Source organism: Neovison vison, chromosome 13, assembly GCF_020171115.1.
Source record: "Neovison vison isolate M4711 chromosome 13, ASM_NN_V1, whole genome shotgun sequence".
NCBI classification, from domain to species: Eukaryota; Metazoa; Chordata; class Mammalia; order Carnivora; family Mustelidae; genus Neogale; species Neogale vison.
In genome coordinates this window covers 131,270,472-131,290,284 of record NC_058103.1, presented here as the reverse complement: position 1 = coordinate 131,290,284, position 19,813 = coordinate 131,270,472, and the positions used below count along the sequence as shown (strand labels likewise).

Below are 19,813 nucleotides of genomic sequence, written 5' to 3'. Positions count from 1 at the left end.
GGTAGAGCTGAGCAAGACTCAGGGTTACTGTAAAAGCATGAGAGTTGTTTTGTCTTTAAGAAGGGAACAAATACTTTGTAAACAACTCATGCATTTGGCCTACCACTCAAAAATCTTTTTAAGTAACTTTTTTAATATATTTAAAGTGGCCAGACAGTGTATGTAGTGTTTGGCATCTGATTGTTAATTATTAGTTCTGTTTTTTGAATAGTTTTTGTGGTCTATTAAAGTAATATTTTATTTAAAAAGTTAATTAGCCATATCATAATATGGGTGACTAAAATATCTGTTTGGTGATTAGTTAAAACTTTTTTGCACACATACAGCAACACAAAATGCTGTTACACTCGAGGACAGTGGGCATGAAGATAAATGGCAGAAGTTTTTGCAGAAAGAACTTGGCTGAGTGACACATTTGGGTTCAAATGCTGGTTCTGCTACGTTTTGGATGTATAACTTCAGGGAAATTTCTTAGCTTCAGCTTTCTTGCCTATAAAATGGGAAATCTAACACTTCTGTAATTCACTGTGTGGATTAAATGAGACATCACATTTAAAGAACCTAGCGTCTGGCATATAACAGTCCAACATAAATACTAACTACTATTGTCAATGTTATTGTCTTTGATTCTAAGAACTTCCAATTTAAATGAGAAAACAAGTATGTGATTAATTATAAAATAAGACAAAATCAAATATATGTGACAACAGAAGTCTGCGAAGCTCTGAGGAATGGCAAAGAATGACCAATTAATTTCAATTCTTGCTGGAAACTTCTTTCTCCAGATAGCTACGTCGTTACTCTCTCATGCCTCAAATCTTTTCTCAGACTGTTTTTATTAATAAGTCCTCCTCTGACAACCCTAATTAAAAACTATATCCACATGTACACCCCCCAGACCCCTCCTTTTGATATAGTTTTCTCCATAGCACTAACCATGAAAATACTATATAATTGATTAACGCTATTTATTGTCTGTGTCCATGAGGATGATGATTTTCATCTGGTTGCTTATTGCTATACAGCCAGCAGCCAGATCATCCCACTGAGAAACTGGCATGTACTGGGTGGCATGTACTGGGTGTTAGAGGGACACTGAAGGGGCACCCAGGTGGCTCAGTCGTTCAGCGTCTGTGTTCAGCTCAGGTCATGATCCCGGGATCAAGCCCTGCATCCGACTCCTTGCTCAGCAGGAAGCCTGCTTCTCCCTCTTCCACTCCTGCTGCTTGAGTTCCCCCTCCCTCTCTTTCTTTCTCTCTCTCTGTCAAATAAATAAATAAAATCGTTTTAAATAATAGAGGGATACTGAGCAAAACCCACCACAGTCTCTGCTGTCATGGTGCTCATACACCAATCTGGAAGAAGAGTAGAATCTCCAAGTGAGACAGTGTGTGTAGAGGGAGGAGACAACGCATGAACTGAGCCTGACCTGAAGCACAGGGGTAAATGGCGAGTCTGGGGGAAAGGACGGTGCAGAAATGCACCAGAGATGAGGGGGAAGGGACAGAACAGAGCACAGGCTGAAAGGAACAGAGTGCCATGCTGAGGAGTTTATTCTACATGTAACAGGGGCTATCAAAGGATTTGGGGAGACACAATCATTCAACCCAACGTTATTTCAGAAAGACCTCTTTGCCAATGTGGAATAGGCAGATGTGAAGGGCCGAGACAGCCAGGTAAGGATGCACCCCCTCACTGGAGGCAAATCACTGTGCATTTTTTTCTGTCCTTCTGTTGTCCCTACCCTGTCTTTTTTTTGCCAGGTGTTTTGTTTGTTTGTTTGTTTGTTTTGTTTTTGGTCAGGTTCTTTATCAACCCATGTTATTTTTTCTTCTCATTCTCTGTCCTCTGCTCTGTTGTGATTCCCATCGCTATATATGTATTTTAAACTTTTTGTTTTGAAATGAGTAATTAAAAACACTCATGAAGAAGTTTAAAAAGCAGGCAGAAAGGGTCCAGGGACATTTTCACCCAGCTTCTGCCATCACTGTGTGATTTTGCCCTTAGCAAGATCACCAGGAAAATATTTCATTCTTTGACACACGGGCTTTGGAAAAAATTTTGACCCAAATAACTCTCACAACTGAAAGAACCATAGTTTGTAACCATAGTTTGCCCACTGGTAAAGATAGGGGACAGGATCCACCCTAGATGAGCTGGAGCAGGGACACTGCAGTCCATCTCTCCTGCTGAAAGCAGCAGGACACCAGGACAGAATGCATTGGAGCAGCTACTGGGGGACTCAGAGGAGTACGTGAGAGCAGGCAGATGGGGGAAGAAGACCATAACTGAAAATTTCCAGAACTGCTGGTGACTTAGCTCACTTCCCCCCTCCCCAATTGGGCTTTTTTTTTTTTCAATTTATTTATTTTTAGAAAAACAGTATTCATTAGGTACCCCAACCTCCCCCCGCCGCCACTTCAAACCCCTCAGATTGTTTTTCAGAGTCCATAGTCTCTCGTGGTTCACCTCCCCATCCAATTTACCCCAACTCCCTTCTCCTCTCTAACGCCCCTTGTCCTCCATGCTATTTGTTATGCTCCACAAATAAGTGAAACCATATGATAATTGACTCTCTCTGCTTGACTTATTTCACTCAGCATAATCTCTTCCAGTCCCGTCCATGTTGCTACAAAAGTTGGGTATTTATCCTTTCTGATGGAGGTATAATACTCCATAGTGTATATGGACCACATCTTCCTTATCCATTCGTCCGTTGAAGGGCATCTTGGTTCTTTCCATAGTTTGGCGACTGTGGCCATTGCTGCTATAAACATTGGGGTACAGATAGCCCTTCTTTTCACGACATCTGTGTCTTTGGGGTAAATACCCAGGAGTGCAATTGCAGGGTCATAGGGAAGCTCTATTTTTAATTTCTTGAGGAATCTCCAGACAGTCCTCCAAAGAGGCTGCACCAACTTGCATTAGCTCACTTTTCCTTCCAGTCTCCCCCATGTGAACTCAGTGCAGCCCCAAACCAGAAGTGGGCATTAGCTCCAGGAAAAGCCCTCTAGCTCTGACCCCAGAAGCAGAAAAGCAGTCTCTTAACATTCAGAGGGTGTGTAGAAACCCCTCATTTGTCTTTTTTTCTTCAAAAAAATTTTCTCAGCTCTCTAGTGCCCCAGACCTGAAGCAATTTTGCCACAGCAATGGGGGATGGCGGGAAACAAAAACTGGGAGACAGGGAAAATGTTCCTCTTCAATCACGGGATGTATGATCCCCATAGGTAAATTCCATGACTTTTTTCTTTTTGGATTTTGATTGCTTAGTTCATACATAAGCACAGTCAAATCAAGTGTGTACGAATGTGGGAATAAACAAAGCCTGGGGACCCAGCACTATTGAGATGACAATGAAGCAGAAATTTGGGAAGCAACTCTTTAAAGTTGTTTATGAACTCTCGGGTTTCCCCTGAGCTGTACATGTATGAATTTGATCCTAAACAGATTCCAGAGGCTTTGCGTAGTGTAATATGGGACAGACGACTGCCCAGCTCCCAGAATGGCCACTAGGTGGTACCCATATGAGACAGAACCACATAGAGTTGACCTTGGACCCACAATGCACAGGAATCTCAGGGAACCTGGAACTACTGGTCTGAACCCAATTGGGGCAAGTGCCTTCTAAAACAAAAACAACATGTGCCATAAGTTTAAACAACAACTACAGTCTCAAAACATAATCTCTAAAATGTTTAGGAATACAATCTAAATTTACTCAGCATACCAAAAAAACCCAAACACCCCCCCCCAAACCAGACATTTCAATAGCAATACTGAAATGAAACTGATATTGAAATTACCTGACAAAGGCTTCAAAGCAGGTATTATAAGTATTTTACAACAGAAGAGGACACTCTTGAAAAACAGAGAGTCTCAGCAAAGCAACAGAGAAAAATAAAGAAGAATCAAGAGAAAATGCTAGAAATTAAAAAAAAAAAATCAACAACAAAAACAAAAGCTCCCTGGAAAGGTTCAGTAACAAAACAGAGCTGACAGAGTAAATAGTAAATTTATAAATGATTAATAGAAATGATCTAATTGGAATAATTGACGATAAAAGACTGAGAAAGTGAACAGAACTCTAATTATCATGGGGCATGTGGTTGGCACAGCTAGTTAAGCACAGGACTCTTGGTTTTGGCTCAGGTCGTAATTTCAGGGTTGTGAGATCGAGCCCTGATTCGGGCTCTACATTTTTTTTCTTTTTTTTAAAAATATTTTATTTATTTATTTGACAGACAGAGATCACAAGTAGGCAGAGAGGCAGGCAGAGAGAGGGGAAGGGAAGCAGGCCCCCTGCTGAGCAGAGAGCCAGACGTGGGACTCGATCCCAGGACCCTGAGATCATGACCTGAGCCGAAGGCGCAGCTTAACCCACTGAGCCACCCAGGCGGCCCGGGCTCTGCATTGTGCAATCTGATTTTCTATCTGCCCCTCCCTCTTCTATCTCTCTAAAGTAAACAAATCTTTTTTTTTTTTTTTTTAAGAACTGTTGTGATCTGAGGACAATAATGAATTCTAAGACTCATATCATCTGAGTCCCAGAAGGAGAAGAGAAAAACACAGAGTAGAAAAATCTTTAAATATGACTGACAGCCTGTTTATTACTAGAAGGCAATCAATATAATCTGTTTTACAGGCAGTTTAAAGAAGGAAAAAAAAAAACTCGCTTAATCATATCAAATTGACATGGAAAATGCATTTGAAAAACTTAACACATATTCATGATAAATCTCTCAACAAAATAGGAAAGGACTCTCCTCCAGCTTATAAAGAACATCTACAAAAACCTATAGCTACTCTACGTAATGGTGAAAGACTGATGGGGGCACTGCTCTCACCTAAGATCTAGAGCAAGGGAAGGATGCTCTCTTTCCCCACTACCATTCAACTTTTTCCTGGATGTTCTAGCCAGAGCAATAAGTCAAGAAAAATAAATACAAGGCCACCCATTGGAAAGGAAGAAATATAACTACTTTCATTCAGAGACAACATGACTATCTATGTAGAAAATCCTTTGGATTTTCTACACACACACACACACACACACACACACATGCATGTGCACTCAGGCATGAGGATGTACACATACATGTATACTTTAGGACAATAATTGAGTTTAGCAAAATTGTAGGATACAAGAGCAACACACAAAAATCAGTTGTATTTCTTGATACTAACAATGAACAATTAGAAACTGAAATTTTAAAAAAAGATAGCATTTACAATAACACAAGAAAACCCTAGGATTTATATGCTAAAAACTACAAAATGCTGATGAAATAATTCAGAGATGTCCTATATAAATGGAAAGTATGCCTACACTGATTTCATGGGTTGTAAAGCAAAATATAGGATTCATTTACTGATTTAACACAATTCCAATCACAATCCCGGCAGGAAATTTTATAGAGAGACATATGTTGATCCTCAAGTGTATATGGAAAGGCAAAGGAAAGAGAGTAGTTGAAACACTTTTGAAAAAGAAAAATAAGGTTAGAAGAATCATGCTGACTTTGACTCACCACGAAGCTGTACTAATCAAGATGGAGAAATACTGGCAGAGGAACAGATGTATTGATCAATGGAACAGAATCAGAATCAAGAAGTAGCTTCCCACAGATACACTTAGTTGGTTTTGACAAATGTGCAAAGCAACTCAGTGGAGGAAGGATACTTTCAACAAATGGTGTTGAAACAATTTGGTTCCCATATGGATACAAATGAATTCTGCCCCAGATGTTCTACAAAAATCCACTAAAATGAGTCAGAGATCTAAGGTATAAAACTTTCAAGAGACCACCTCGGAGAATATCTTCACGACTTAGGGTCATGCAAAAACTCTTAAACATGTCACCCGAACATGATCCATACAAGAAAAAAATGATGAATTAGACTTTATCAAGATCAAAATCTTCTGCTCTGCAAAGGGTACCTGCAGGAGGATAAGAAGTCAAGACAGAGACCAGAGGAGAATATTTGCAGATCCCATCTCTAATAAGTGATTTATTCTCAGAATAAATAAAAGAACTCTCAAAATTCTACTACAAGAAATCAAATAACTCCATTTAGAAATAGGCAAAAGAACTGAGTGAACATTTCACCCAAGAGAAGATACGGATGGAGAATAATAACAAAACATTTAACATCATCATTCAGTGGGGAGATGAAAACCAAAGTGATGGAGAAATATCATCCACACCTAGGAGAATGGAGAAAATAATAAAAAAAGGAGAGAAACACCAAGTGCTGATGGGAATGTGCAGCAGCTGGGACTCTCTTAGGCTGCTGGTGGAAATGCGAAACGGTTCAGCACTCTGGAAAACAGTTGGGCAGTTTCTAATAAAGTGAAATGCACAGTTACCGTATAAACCAGCAAATCCCATTCTTGCACGTGCACTGTGGAAAAATTTAAATGATGTTCCCAGAAAGCCCCGTTGTCTAATACACATTTAAGAGCAGCTCTAGTCGTACCTGCCCCAAACTGGCAGCAACTGAAACGCCCTTGCACAGGTAACTGGAGAACCCAGCTGTCGTCCTTCTCGAGGACCGGTCGTACTTAGCAATAGAAAGGAACAAACTGTTGACAGGCACGACTTGGGCGAATCTCGAAATAATGATGCTGAGTGAACAGAAGCCAGTCTCAAAAGGTTAGGTTCTGCCTGACTCCATTTAGATGGCAGTCTTGAAAGAGACAGAGCGAATGTGACGGAAGACAGAAAGCGGCTGCCAGCAGACGGGGTGGGAGACGGGACGCCCCAGCACAGCAGGAGGGCAGATGGCAGGGGTGTGGGGGACGAGGTGGTTCTGTGTCTTAGAGTGATAGTAATAACATAAACCGATGCATCATTCTTAGAACTGTACCCCCAAAGGTCAGTTTTTCAGTATTTTCATTTAAAAAATAAGATTAAGGAAGAAAAGAACTGGCAACTCTTGTTTCCTGCTTAAGGCCATCCAGACATTCAGAGCAACGTCAGCATCAGTTACAAGGACTGAAGTGACAATCGGGGTCGTCACTGACCGCTTTTGCAGCCTTTGTTACCCGCGAGTCACCCCAGCAAGCATTTGACATCACAGCTTCCAATGTGCACAATCATCCTAGAAGGTGGGTTAGGGTTAGGCTCAATATACTGGGAAAAAAATGAGATTAAGGGAAGAAAACAGTCCGCCCTGCGCGGCAGAGCGTGTAAGTGGCTGGGTCAGGATTTGGCCCTGTCTCTCTGCACAGCTGCTCCCTTCAGGGAGGAAGATCTGTCAGGGAGGAGATGGGCAATCGGGGGAGGGGGGTGCGAATCGCACTTTGATTTATGTAGACCACAAACATTCGCTGCCCATTTTTATTCCGCACCCTGAGTTTCTTTGAAATTTTGGGAGCTTCAGGGAAAGTTAAAAATGACACCGGCTACCGCCCTACTGGCATTTTCTCAGTACCTCGAAGAGGTGGTTCTTAATTTTCCATGGGATTTCAGCAGTTACTTCCATCTTTCATGCAAACGTGCACTATCATAGGATCTCCCTGATATGAGGAAGTGGAGATGCAACATGGGGAGGTTAAGGGGGTAGGAGAAGAATAAATGAAACAAGATGGGATCGGGAGGGAGACAAACCATAAGTGACTCTTAATCTCACAAACTGAGGGTTGCTGAGGGGAGGGTGGTTGGGAGAAGGGGGGTGGGGTTATGGACATTGGGGAGGGTATGTGCTTCGGTGAGTGCTGTGAAGTGTGTAAACCTGGTGATTCACAGACCTGTGCCCCTGGGGATAAAAATATATGTTTATAAAAAATAATAAATAATTTTAAAAAAGTGTACTAACCCACATTGCCCCCTAAATGAATTAAGGGATAATTTGACTTAGGATACTTAACCAAGAATTAGCTAATTCCATAAACAACAGTTTATACATCGGAAGCCAAGAGAAATCATTCAAAAGCTCTCTCACGTTTGCTTGTTCCGAGAAGCTACGACAGGCTCTTCCCACCTCTTATCTCTACTGCACCACACACAGGCACACAAAGAGATTTTTAAAATAAACAAAGTAAATCCATTTTGGAGCCTGAGACAGAAACTGCACATTTCCCATGGAACAAATGATATCTACACTTAAGGTTTAAGGAGGAATTTGGCGTTCTTGCGTATGAATTATTACCATCTATTTACTGGCTACAATGTGGTTTTTCTTCACCAAAAACTTTGGCCTGAGGTATTTTTGTCTCAGTCACGATAGAGATAAGAAACGTTCAGGTCTCCAACAAAAGTGTTCTCTTCAATGTTCTTTTAGTTCTGCTGTTCTCTATTTCCTTTAAAAAAGTAATTTCTGATAAATTTTGACTATCTTTAAACTTTACTGCAAAGCCAAGCCACTAATGCCTTCTTTACTTTGACTGTAGAGAGCTGAATAATCGATTCCATACTCAAAATAAAGCCAAGATTAACAAAAATTTCATCAACTTTTTTTTTTCCTTTTATGAGCCCAGTACCACTGTCAGGTAACAAAAGCCTTCTTATCTTTTTTTTTCCCCCCACCGGTTAGAAGGTCGTTACGCCCAGGAGAATGGCAGGAGGATGACCAGGCCAGCTTACCTTCCAGCAGGTCTCTGGCCAGACCAGGTTCTGCCCCCGTGGACCGAACAAAGTCTGACAGGACTGCGTCCATATCAAGAGTCATAGGCTCATGTAGACGGGCTGCCCAACACTCAGCCGAGGTGGGGTCTGCAAGCAGGCTAGAAACCATCCATCTGCAAGAAAGGACAGAGAAGCCATAGGGCTGTAAGCGGGGATGTAGGAGGCAAAAGTGCCCGCAAGTGACCACACATGCAGAGAATGGAGAGCCGAAACCATTTCTGCCCGTGTTGGACAAACACCCCATTCTGCAGGGAAGACACTGAATAAAAATCAAACCCAAGTATCACCCCTCTGGGAGCTCCATGGGAGCCCAGGGGGCATTACCAGTTCCAGCGCTTCCAACCTTACATTTTGTCCATTCCAATGACAGCAGACTGAAGACAAACTAGCAATTGCAGTACTAGACATTTACCCAAAGGATATAAACATAGTGATTCGAAGGGGCATCTGCACCCCAAAGTGTATAGCAGAGATGTCCACAACAGTTAAACTGTAAAGAGCCCAAATGTCCCTTGACAGATGAATGGAGAAAGATGTAGTATAGATATACAATGGAATATTACTCAGCCATCAAAAAGGATGCAAACTTACCATTTGCAATGATGTGGATGGAACTATTATGCTAAGTGAAATAAAGCAATCACACAAAGACAAACACCATGTGATTTCACTCATATGTGGAATTTAAGAAATAAGACATATGAATATAGGGGATGGGAGGGAAAAATAAAATAAGATGAAATCAGAGAGGGAGGTAAACCATGAGAGACTCTTAACTATAGAAAACAAACTGAGGGTTGCTGGAGAGGTTGTGGGTGGGGGTCTGGGGTAACTGGGTGATGGGCATGAAGAAGGGCCTTTGATGCAATGAACAATGGGTGTTACATACAACTGATGAATCCCTGGTTCCTACCTCTGAAACTAATAATATAGAATATGTTAATTAAATTGAATTTAAATAAAAAAGATTTTAAAAGAAGACAGACTACATTGTTTTTAAAAAATCAAACATCTTCGTACACATTGATTAATTTGGGGTTACTAGATTTCCAATATATTTCCAAGTTAACGAAGTTAACAAAGCACACAACACTTCCACTTCCGGTGATTGCATTGCCGACTACATCCCAATTATGGCTTTATCTGTGAGCCAACCCACTCCTTCGGCTCTCACCCCCCACTTGGCTCTCAGGAAAGAGTCCACACAATCCAGAGTCGACTGAAGTACCACACCTACGCTGTCTGTCATCTCTCCAAGGATCGTCATAGTCACAGGCACAGTCCAACAAAATTCAAAAAGATGTGAGATTTCCCAGGTAGAACAAAGTCCTGGTTAGAAAGAGACAAGAGGCATCCTGCAGCTTGACCACAGAACGCACCTGCCAATTTTGCTGGAGGAAAGCAGCCCGCACCTGGCCTGGGAGGCTCATACCTGGGAACCAGTGCTGGGTCACCAGTGGATACTTGGTCAGGGCTGACAAAATGGAAATGCCTCCCTAGATCTGCATACGCAAGGGCTGGGCAAACGATGGCCCATGGGCCAAGTGGGAGCTACCATCTGTGTTTGTACATAAAGTGGTAGTGGAACATAGTCACATCGACTCATTCACATGTTGTCTCTGGTTGCTTTGGCACACGGCTAAGGTGAGCAGTTAAAATAGAGACCATAAGAACCACTGAAGTAAAAACATGAATGAGCTGGACCATTAGGGGAAGTTTGCTGAGCCCACTGCAGATTTTATCCGGATCTGAAAGCCCACGGAAAATGTTATACCTGTATAAAGTAAGCATCTCATTAAGCATGTAATTAATTTTACTTGCTGTGGGCTTAAGTCCCATGCTACTGATGAATGCCCCCGTTCCTTCTTCCCAGGTAAAACTCGGATGCTCTGCTTGGGGGACAGATTCTCTGACAGGTGCTCCTACTTCAGAGTCAGGCTCGCTGGCCTACTCTGACCCGCCACTCTGACGAGCTGGGACATGCCGTCTAACCTCTCAGAGCCCCTCTCTGCATTTGTAAGCCTGGCGGAAATAAGTCTATCTAAGGTTCCAGACCATGGGGATGGGGGATCAGGCAGGGAGGTGTGCGACCTCAGAGCTGTTCACTGTTTTTTATGCCATCTTGCACGTGACTCTTCCTTGGGTGAAATTTTCAGTTGGTGTTGCTAGAAAGTAAGAAAATTATTGGACCTGATGTATATGGTACCAATTAGGAGATTGCCTTCTTCCTTCTCCCCACGGACCAGAGCCTCGCCTGGGAGGTTTCTTCTCTTGTCACTCTTCTACCTGGGGGACAAATCAGAGAATAAGAGCATGTTATTCTTATTTGCAGGCAGAAGCTGAAGGCTTGAAGGCTCTGCTTCTTGTCACATGAGACTGCGTTTGAGGCCAACTGTTTGTGGTGTACCACTGTTCTCCTGAGCCCTACGGGCACCTGCGTATTGGCCCACCATCAGCATGGGCCCACCCCCATATCTGTGGGGGTGGTTTCTGCAAGGGAGGGGGATCCCCAGCGTTCCTTGTTTTAGCAAGTATCTATATTTCAATGAGTATCCTGTTCACAATATGGAGCGATTTAATTTATTTTGTATTTGTTTTTTAAAAATATTTATTTTAGAGAGAGAAAGAGACAGAGAGCAAGAGCACGGGGGCAAGGGACAGAGAGAGAAGGACAGGGAATCTCAAGCAGACTCCTAGCTGAGCACGGAGCCCGATGTGAAGCTCGATCTCACCTCCCTGAGATCATGACCGAGATCAAGAGTCAGACACTGAACAGTCTGAGCCACCCAGCTGCGCCTACAGAGCTGTTTCTTTTTTTTTTTTTTTTTAAGATTTTATTTATCTATTTGACAGACAGAGAGCACAAGTAGGCAGAGAGAGAGGAGGAAGCAGGCTCCTGCTGAGCAGAGAGCCCAGTGTGGGGCTCGATCCCAGGACCCTGGGATCATGACCTGAGCCGAAGGCAGAGGCTTCAACCCATTGAGCCACCCAGGAGCCCCTACAGAGCTGTTTAAAACCTTACTACAATCACCATATGAATACACTGAATCTTAGTTATTTTTTTCGTTGTGAAAACATACACATAACATGAAATTTACCATTTTAACCTTTCTGAAGTGTACACGTCAGTGGCATTGACATTTACATTGCTGTGCAAATGTCCCCACCATTATTTCCAGAACTATTTCATCTTCCCCAACCAAAGCTCTGTCCCCATTAAACACTCACGTTCATTTTTGTCCCCAACCCCAGAACCTGGCCGCCACCATCAACTTTGTTTCTGAATCTGGCCATTCTAGGTGTGTTGTATAAGCAAATCATATGGTGTTGTCCTTTCATGACTGGTTTGTTCTGCTCAAGCATAATGACTTCAAGGTTCATCTGTGTTGTAACAGGTATCAGAATTTCCTTCCTTTTTAAGGCTTGACTTGGTCCTTGTGTGCTGTTGTAACATAATACCACAGACCGGGCAGCTTAAACCACAGAAAATGATTTCTCACCATCTGGAGGCTGAGAAGTCCGAGATCAGGGTGTGGGCAGAACTGGTGTCTGGTAAGGGCCCACTCCTGGCTTGTAGCTTGCCGCCTGGTTGCTTGTCCTCACATGACTGAGAGACTAAAGCTCTCTTTCTCCTTCTCATAAGGACACTGATCCCATCATGGGGACTCTATCCACATGATCTCATCTAGACACAATTACCTCCCGAAGACCCCAGCTCCTACTATACCACATTGAGGGGTAGGGCCTCAACATACGAATTCTGGGGGGACCCCCGGATGCAGTCCACAACAAGGCTGAGGAATATCCATCGCATGGAAGTACCACATTCTGTTTATCCATTGATCTGTAGCTGGGTGTCTGTGTTGTTTCCACGTTTCGGTATTGGGAGTAGGTCAGTCTAAATCACTTTTCCACTTATAGAGGTCACCATGCTGTGACCATGTTAAGCTTTCACCAGCATTAAAGTCCAGGATTGTGTCCACACCTCCTCCTCTGTACCTTGTCCTCCATGCAGAGATCAAAGAATGGGTTTAAAATACAATTTTTGGGGGGTCACAATCAAATATAAACACTTGCATGGCAAGAAGTTACTCTGCCTATCCCCTCAAAGACTTCTTTTTTAAACCCAATACCCCACCGCCTCCAAGGCCTCATAGTCATGCAGTGTGGTGACAGGGAGATGGGTCATGGGACTATGGGCTCCTGGCCACCTTGGCCACACTTACCCCACTTTCCCTACCACCTCTTCAAGCGTACCACTGGGCCGCTCAGCCTTCATGAACCAATGCATGCACATGGCATGGTACTATTGATGTGAGGTTCCAGGGGGGCCCTGTCCTGGCTCCGCCATCTGGCTTATGCCTGTTCATCTTGTTCCTTGGACAGAACTCCTCTGAGGGTCTCACCCTGGGAACAGCGGTGTGTCAAGCTGTTTTTGCTGTGACTTTGCCTTCAGAGAAGCAGTACATCTGGGTCCTGGAATCAATCTCTTGGTGCCAAAGTGTCCCCATCACTACCGCCTGGATGGCCTCACCTCAGGCCCGTGCTCAGTTCCCTCCCCGCACAATACCGTGCTTTGACTAGGTGAGTAAGGACCCTTTATGTTAGAACATCCCAGGGTTTGGATGTCTCAAAAAAGAGAGAGGAGCATAGGTTTCCATTTGCTATGTGACAAGTGATGACAAATGACGCTGAGAAATCTCTTCTCTGTTACTTCTACCTGTGTGCGTGTGTCTGCCACTTTCGGTTCGCAAGCAGCCCTTTGACCCAGACTCACTGGGGGTGGCGTGTCTCCCTGGTTTATGCGGCGGGTAAGGGGCACATTGGAGGAGAGCAATGTTCCCTGAGTGCTTGAGAGATGGCTTTTAACAGGGTACGTGGGGTATGGCCAGTGGCCCGTTATCTTCCTGGGGCCACCTGTGTGGCTCGAGGGAGGGCTGCAGCCTTGGTTCTGGTCACAGACCATCAGGACAGTGGTGACTGTCTGAGAATGATTAGAGTCACTACACGATCCCAAATACAAAATCCCTGGCAAGGCACTTTCCTGAAAACCATTTCACCGAACATCCTCTGTAGTGAATAGGTATTCTCACTACTCCTCTTTACTTGTGAGGTTACAGAGGTCTGGAGAAGGGGAGAGCTCTCTGGGGGGGGCACTACTGGGATAGGCCGGGTCTCCCCATGTTGTCCTCTACGTCTAGCTTCAAGAGTGGTCCATGACCTTCTCCATCTTCCCTTCAGGCAGCAAGGCGGGGCTGACCATGACCTTGAGAACACAGAAGCCCTTCCCATGCCCATCTTGGTGTCCCACAGCAGTCTGGGCTGGCCTGCCCCTCTTCCAGCCCCTGGCTCCCTCCCTCCCAGGCGCTGGACTCCCTGAGGTCACCCTCCGTGGAGAGCTTCCTGCACACTCCCAAGTGTGTTCTCTTGGCTGGCTCTCACTGAGGATGTTCCTCCTGTAGCTCCCATCAGAGTTTCCTGGGACAAGGCTGAGTGCCTCACCCCTGTCCAACCCCCAGCCATACTCTGTCCCATTGGTGTCCCCTTAATTCCTGTGACAGTGTAAGCTGTCATGCTACCTACCCACAGACTAGAGGAGACAAAAGCCTGCTACCAGTCTTCCTAAACTGCAGATCTCCGTGGCTCTCTGCCTCTGCGTCTCTGTACTGGGCTGTGGCGTGAGCGCAAGCACGTGTGCCCATGTATACACACCAGAACGCATGTCATAGGTGGGCGGCTGGTGGAAGGGCTCATCCCCTTGGGGAATCACATGAGGCAATTCTGATGGGGGCTGTTCTATGCCACACTTTGGGCAATACTGCCAAAACTGAAATATTGCCGGAATACACTATCCATACATTTTGTTACACATTGGAGTTTTGTTCTCTATGAAGTAGGAAGGTTAATGTCAAGTTTACAAGCTCCTATAGGCTAAAATAACCAAATGAAGCAAAGAACCATCCACCTTCCTAGAAAGTACTCCACGCATTTATATAAAATACTTAGTTTTGTTAAGTTAGTTTAATTAAGTATGGGCAGGAGTATATGACTTTGTTCCCTCCCCGCCAAGAGGCTGAGCAGGGAAGAACCCTCCTTAGCTTGGCCACATCCTAATAAGTGCTGACCTTGACTGGGCTGATGGCCGATCTCTCTCAGGCAAGGCAAGGTTTATGAGCGATTAAGTGAATTACATGTCTGTGAAAGTGTTCTGTAAACATTTATAGGCGATACAGATATTTAAGTTCATCCTCTTGTTACCGGGGGGTTAGAGCCACGGCCTCTAAAACAGTGATTTTCAAAGCGTGTTTCTCAGGTCAGCAGCAGCTTCCTCTGAGAACTTGCTAGCAATGCTCATTCCCAGGCCCCGCCCCAGACCTGCTGAATCAGAGTCTCTATGGGGAGGCCTGCCAACCGGTTTTACATGTCGTTCGGGGGTTCTGCTGTGTGCTGAGGTCCCAGAGGTACTGCTCTCGGAGATGTGAATTTAGCTTGCTCATGGGCATTTTGGAAAGAGGTAAAAATAATGATACAGCATCAGAACGAACATGGTGGCCTTTTTTTTCCCCTTTATAATTGCCTTCTCCGCTTCTGTTGACTTCTGCCTCCCCATTTCCCTAAAAAAAAAAAAAAAAAAAAAAAAAAAAAAAAAAAAAAAAATCATTCCCTTCCTTCTTCAGCTGAAACACAGAATTGGCCAGATTTTCAGAACTCAGGCCTTGTTTCAACAAACTTCTTGTTCCACCTCCCCCCCACCCTTCGCTGATGCCCCTCCAGGACAGTTCTGGCTGCTGGTCCAGGAAGGGATGCCCAGCTCCTGCTGAGGCTCTGCCTTCCTTCCCAGTGTTGCTCACAGTCTCCATTCCCCACTCAGAGTTGTCCTTTCTGGCCACACTAATCCTGTTGCACAGGTTCCAGGAGGGTCCCTGCCTCCTCACACTTAGGGCTATTGCTCTCAGACCTCAGCTCAAGGCCTGCCTCCAGTGCCTTGGCTTGGAATCACAGGGTGTTCATGCTGTATGGATGTTCATGACTTCAATACCACCTTCTTTCCAGTATCCAAGGTGGCTGCATTCGTCTATCTTTCAAGCAATGAGCATCACTGGGCTGTCCCTCTGTTTAATTGCTATTCTCATGAATGTGTAAGACTCAAATGCTGGGCGCCATGAGCTCCTTGGGCTTCCCCAGGAGCTTTCCAGCAGGCAGAGAGAGAGATGCAGAAACAGGTGCAGGCCTTAGAGACTGCCAGATTTGGGCCATTGTTGGGCGGAGGAATTGGTCTAACCAGAGAGAACATAATTTTAGGGAAGAGATGCAGCGGGATAAGACTAAAATTGCATCGGGATCCATTTCTCGTTAACTTTCTTTCAGCTGAGCCTAAATAAAGCACATCTCTATTTTATTTGTCTGCAGATGTTATAACCAGAAACTGGAAGGTGGCAAGACGGGATGGATGGGTCTAGACTGGGAGATGGAGGCAGAAGCTGGCGGTCTGACCTCAAGGGACAGACAGAGGAAGATCGTGGGAAGAATGAGTGCCTGAGGGTTATTCTCCACCTCCAGAGTCACAAACAAGCTAGTCAATGCCTTGCATATCATTGTATGTTACGTCTGTTTATCCCAAAGGAGGGCCTGCTGTCTGAGCGCTTGAATCCAATTTCCTTCTCCTTTCTGTTCTCCAGGCTTCACAGTACCTGGCACCCAGCAGGATCAGGACTAGGTGACAAGGGTGAGGCCCCTGTCAGGTGCAAAACTAAAGGGGTGACAAAAATCTCAGAAATCAAGATGAATAATGGTTTGGTACCACATGAAAAAAAAAGTTAGTGGAAAAATATTCTTTTTTTTTTTTAAGATTTTATTTATTTATTTGACACAGAGAGACAAAGCTAGAGAGGGAACACAAGCAGGGGGAGTGGGAGAGGGGGCAGCAGGCTTCCTGCTGTGCAGGGAGGCCAACGTGGGGCTCGATCCCAGGACCCTGGGATCAGGACCTAAGCCGAAGGCAGACACTTAACGACTGAGCCACCCAGGCGCCCCTCCCAAAATATTCTTGATGAACAAAATATCAGCATTTTAAATGAAGGTAGGATCAGTATGACTAACTCTTCCTTTGCCTCAGGCTCCAAATGGTGGGCAAGCATGGGCACACGTCCCGAGTTTGCTACCTGATGGCTAGTATCTCTGAAAAGTCTCCTTCAAACATAACCACAGTACCACTATCACACTCCAAATTAACAATGCTTCCTGAACGTCATTACTATCTAGACAGTGTTCAAATTTCCAATGATCTCAAATGCTACACATATACTTATTTTTAATTGTTCAGTTTGTTTGAACCAGGATTCAAATAAGGTCCATGCATTGTAACTGGTTGATAAATCTTTTTTTAATTTATAGGTTTTTGCCTCCATCTTCTTTTTCCTTAAGTTTGTTGAAAAGCTTGATCAAGTCTATTAAAAACAGTTTATATATAGCTTTGTCTCTTTTCCTTACTGCTTCTGGATTTTGAGTCTTAATTTAAATTTTTTTCTCATTGCCAGATTATAGAGAATTCACTCATTTTCTTCCACAAATTGAAGGGTTTTATTTTTTATACTTAAAATTCGGATGCAGTTGGAATTGGTCCTAGTGCATCAAGTGAAGAATAGATCCAATTTTATCATTTTCTCTATGTCTATCCGACAATTCCAGCACCACTTATGGAAAAGGCCATCCACCAGTGAGTAAGCCCGACTGATTTCCGATGCCTCCCTTATTATACACCACGTTTGCATACACGATTAGGTCTATTTCTGATTTTTCTGTTAGATATATGCCTAGGTATTCATAAAAGGTATCTTTTTTTCCCATTATGTGTGTTAACTGGTTATCATATTAACAAACAAAGTTATTGATTTGTGGATGTTAACTCAGTATTCTGCTATTTTTCTAAATTCCTAAATTTTATAGAAAATTTTCCATAGTTTTCCACAGATATACAAGCATATCAAATGCAAGTAGAGATTGTGTTACCATCTTAATTTTCAACTCTCAAGCCTCATTTTTTCTTGCCTGGTTGAGTTGACTAATTCAGTATAATAATAAATATTAGTAGAAGCAGTGGAATCTTCGTTTTGCTCCTAAATTTAGGGGGAATAATTTTGGTATTTCCACACAGACTAAGATGATAAGTGCTGGCTTTTGAACTACATACATATGCTCACATACCCATACATATGTTTAGAAAGTATCCATATACCTGAATGAGTGGTCTTATGATGAATGGATGTTGACTTTCACATGACTTTTTTGTTAAGATCTATTAATATGATACATTCTATTAACAGACTTAAATATTGAACCATACTTATATTTCTGGAATAAAACTTCTTTAATCATTCATTGGTATTTCTTTTTTATGTGGCTTTTTTTAGTTTGCTAATTTTTATTTAAAATTCCTACACTGATGGGGCACCTGGGTAGCTCAGTCAGTTAAATGTCTGACTCTTGATTTTGGCTCAGGTCATGATCTCAGGGTCATGACATCGACCCCCATGTTGGGCTCCACACTGGGCAAGAAGCCTACTTAAATTTTCTCTCTCTCTCTCTCTGCCCCTCCCCCACATTTGTGCTCTCTCTTTCTCAAAAAATAAAATAAAATAAAATTCCTACATAAATATTAATATATTAGCTTGACACATGGTTTTTATTTTTACATGCAATTTTTTTTAGGAATAAAATTTTATTTTTTATTTTTATTTTTTTTCCAATTTATTTATTTTCAGAAAATCATTATTCATTATTTTTTCACCACACCCAGTGCTCCATGCAAGCCGTGCCCTCTATAATACCCACCACCTGGTACCCCAACCTCCCACCCCACCGCCACTTCAAACCCCTCAGCTTGTTTTTCAGAGTCCATAGTCTCTCATGGTTCACCTGATTACATGCAATCTTTGTCAAATTTTACAGTTAACGTTATATATATAAAACAAAATTAAAAGTTTATTTTCCTTCTCAACTTTCTCACCAAAAGCTAAGTAACATTGGGGTCATTTGATTGTTGAAGGTTTAGCCAGTGTTCCCTGTGAATCAATATGTTCTTGAGGCTTCTTTTGGGGTAAACTCCTTTACAACTTTCTCTATTGTTTTCCTATGGAAATAACTCTGTTTAGGCTTTCTACCTCAGTAGGATTCAATTTTGTTAGATTCTATTTTTCTACAGTTCTATCCATTTTATCTTGGATTTCAAACTTATTTGAACAGAGTTGGACAAGGAAAGCCATTCTCCTCATGGGTTTAAATCCTATCTGAGAAAAGTAACTACAACTTGCTGAGTGCCCTCGATGACAACTGTACTAAATGTTATATGGGTGAGTTAACTACAATACAGACAATAACTCCATGAGCCATAAAGCTTTTTCTCCTTTTACTGAAAACCAGAGAGCCCAGTGGCACACTTATGATTCCCACACAGATCCACTTTGATCCACACGTCACCATTCACCTTCCCGTTACAACGGTACAGGGGTCCTCAAATGTTGCCAAGTCAAAATATCTGGTACTTTTGAAATACACTATGTGCACAGATGCATGATCAGAAGGGACACATTTCCTTAGGTGACACTCAATTATACCTGTTAATGATTTTCTCACAGTATGGAAAGATGGAAGAAAAGTCTCTCTTAAAATGTTTATTTTGGGGAATAGTAGCGAGTATAGGATCTACTGAGGTTTTTCTCTTGTATGCATTGAAATAATACGGGGTCCCCAGGTACTGTAGTCAGCCAAATGATGGACTCTTGGTTTCAGCCTGGGTCATGATCTGTGTCCTGGGATCGAGCCCCGCATCAGGCTCTGTTCTTAGTGTGGAGTCTGCTTAGGATTCTCCTCTCCCTGCCCCGTCCCCACCTCTCTCTCTAAAATAAACAAAAAATCTTTGAAATAATAATCAGTGAACTATCTAATTCTTCAGGATTCTTAATGTGCAAGCAGGTATACAACTGTCATCATGCTCAAGGCTCATGATCCCCATTACAGACTATTCTTTCCATGGCACTTCTACCTTGAACTCATATTAAAGACTAAGCAATTCTTAAAGAATGCACAAGGAATCATAATCACTAATATTGACTATAGTATTTGAACATGGAAGTTCAATTTTAAGGCCCTGAGACAGACAGTCGTTGTGACTTGTAAAGAACAGCTAC

General features: G+C 43.0%; 1 protein-coding gene across 3 annotated transcripts in view; it reads right to left on the bottom strand.

The window, feature by feature from the left end:
* The window catches only part of OTUD7A (OTU deubiquitinase 7A), a 377,207-nt gene that overhangs the window by 149,367 nt on the left and 208,027 nt on the right, over positions 1-19,813 (bottom strand). For 2 of the 3 annotated variants that reach the window (XM_044229897.1, XM_044229896.1), the window contains 2 exons: positions 10,818-10,913; positions 8,586-8,740 (listed from right to left, as the gene is read on the bottom strand). In XM_044229897.1, the coding sequence (XP_044085832.1) occupies positions 8,586-8,736 (151 nt within the window). In that variant the 5' untranslated portion in view covers positions 8,737-8,740; positions 10,818-10,913. Of the gene's footprint in view, positions 1-8,585; positions 8,741-10,817; positions 10,914-15,172; positions 15,554-19,813 lie in introns of those variants that run through there. The other variant, XM_044229898.1, reaches the window with a different exon arrangement.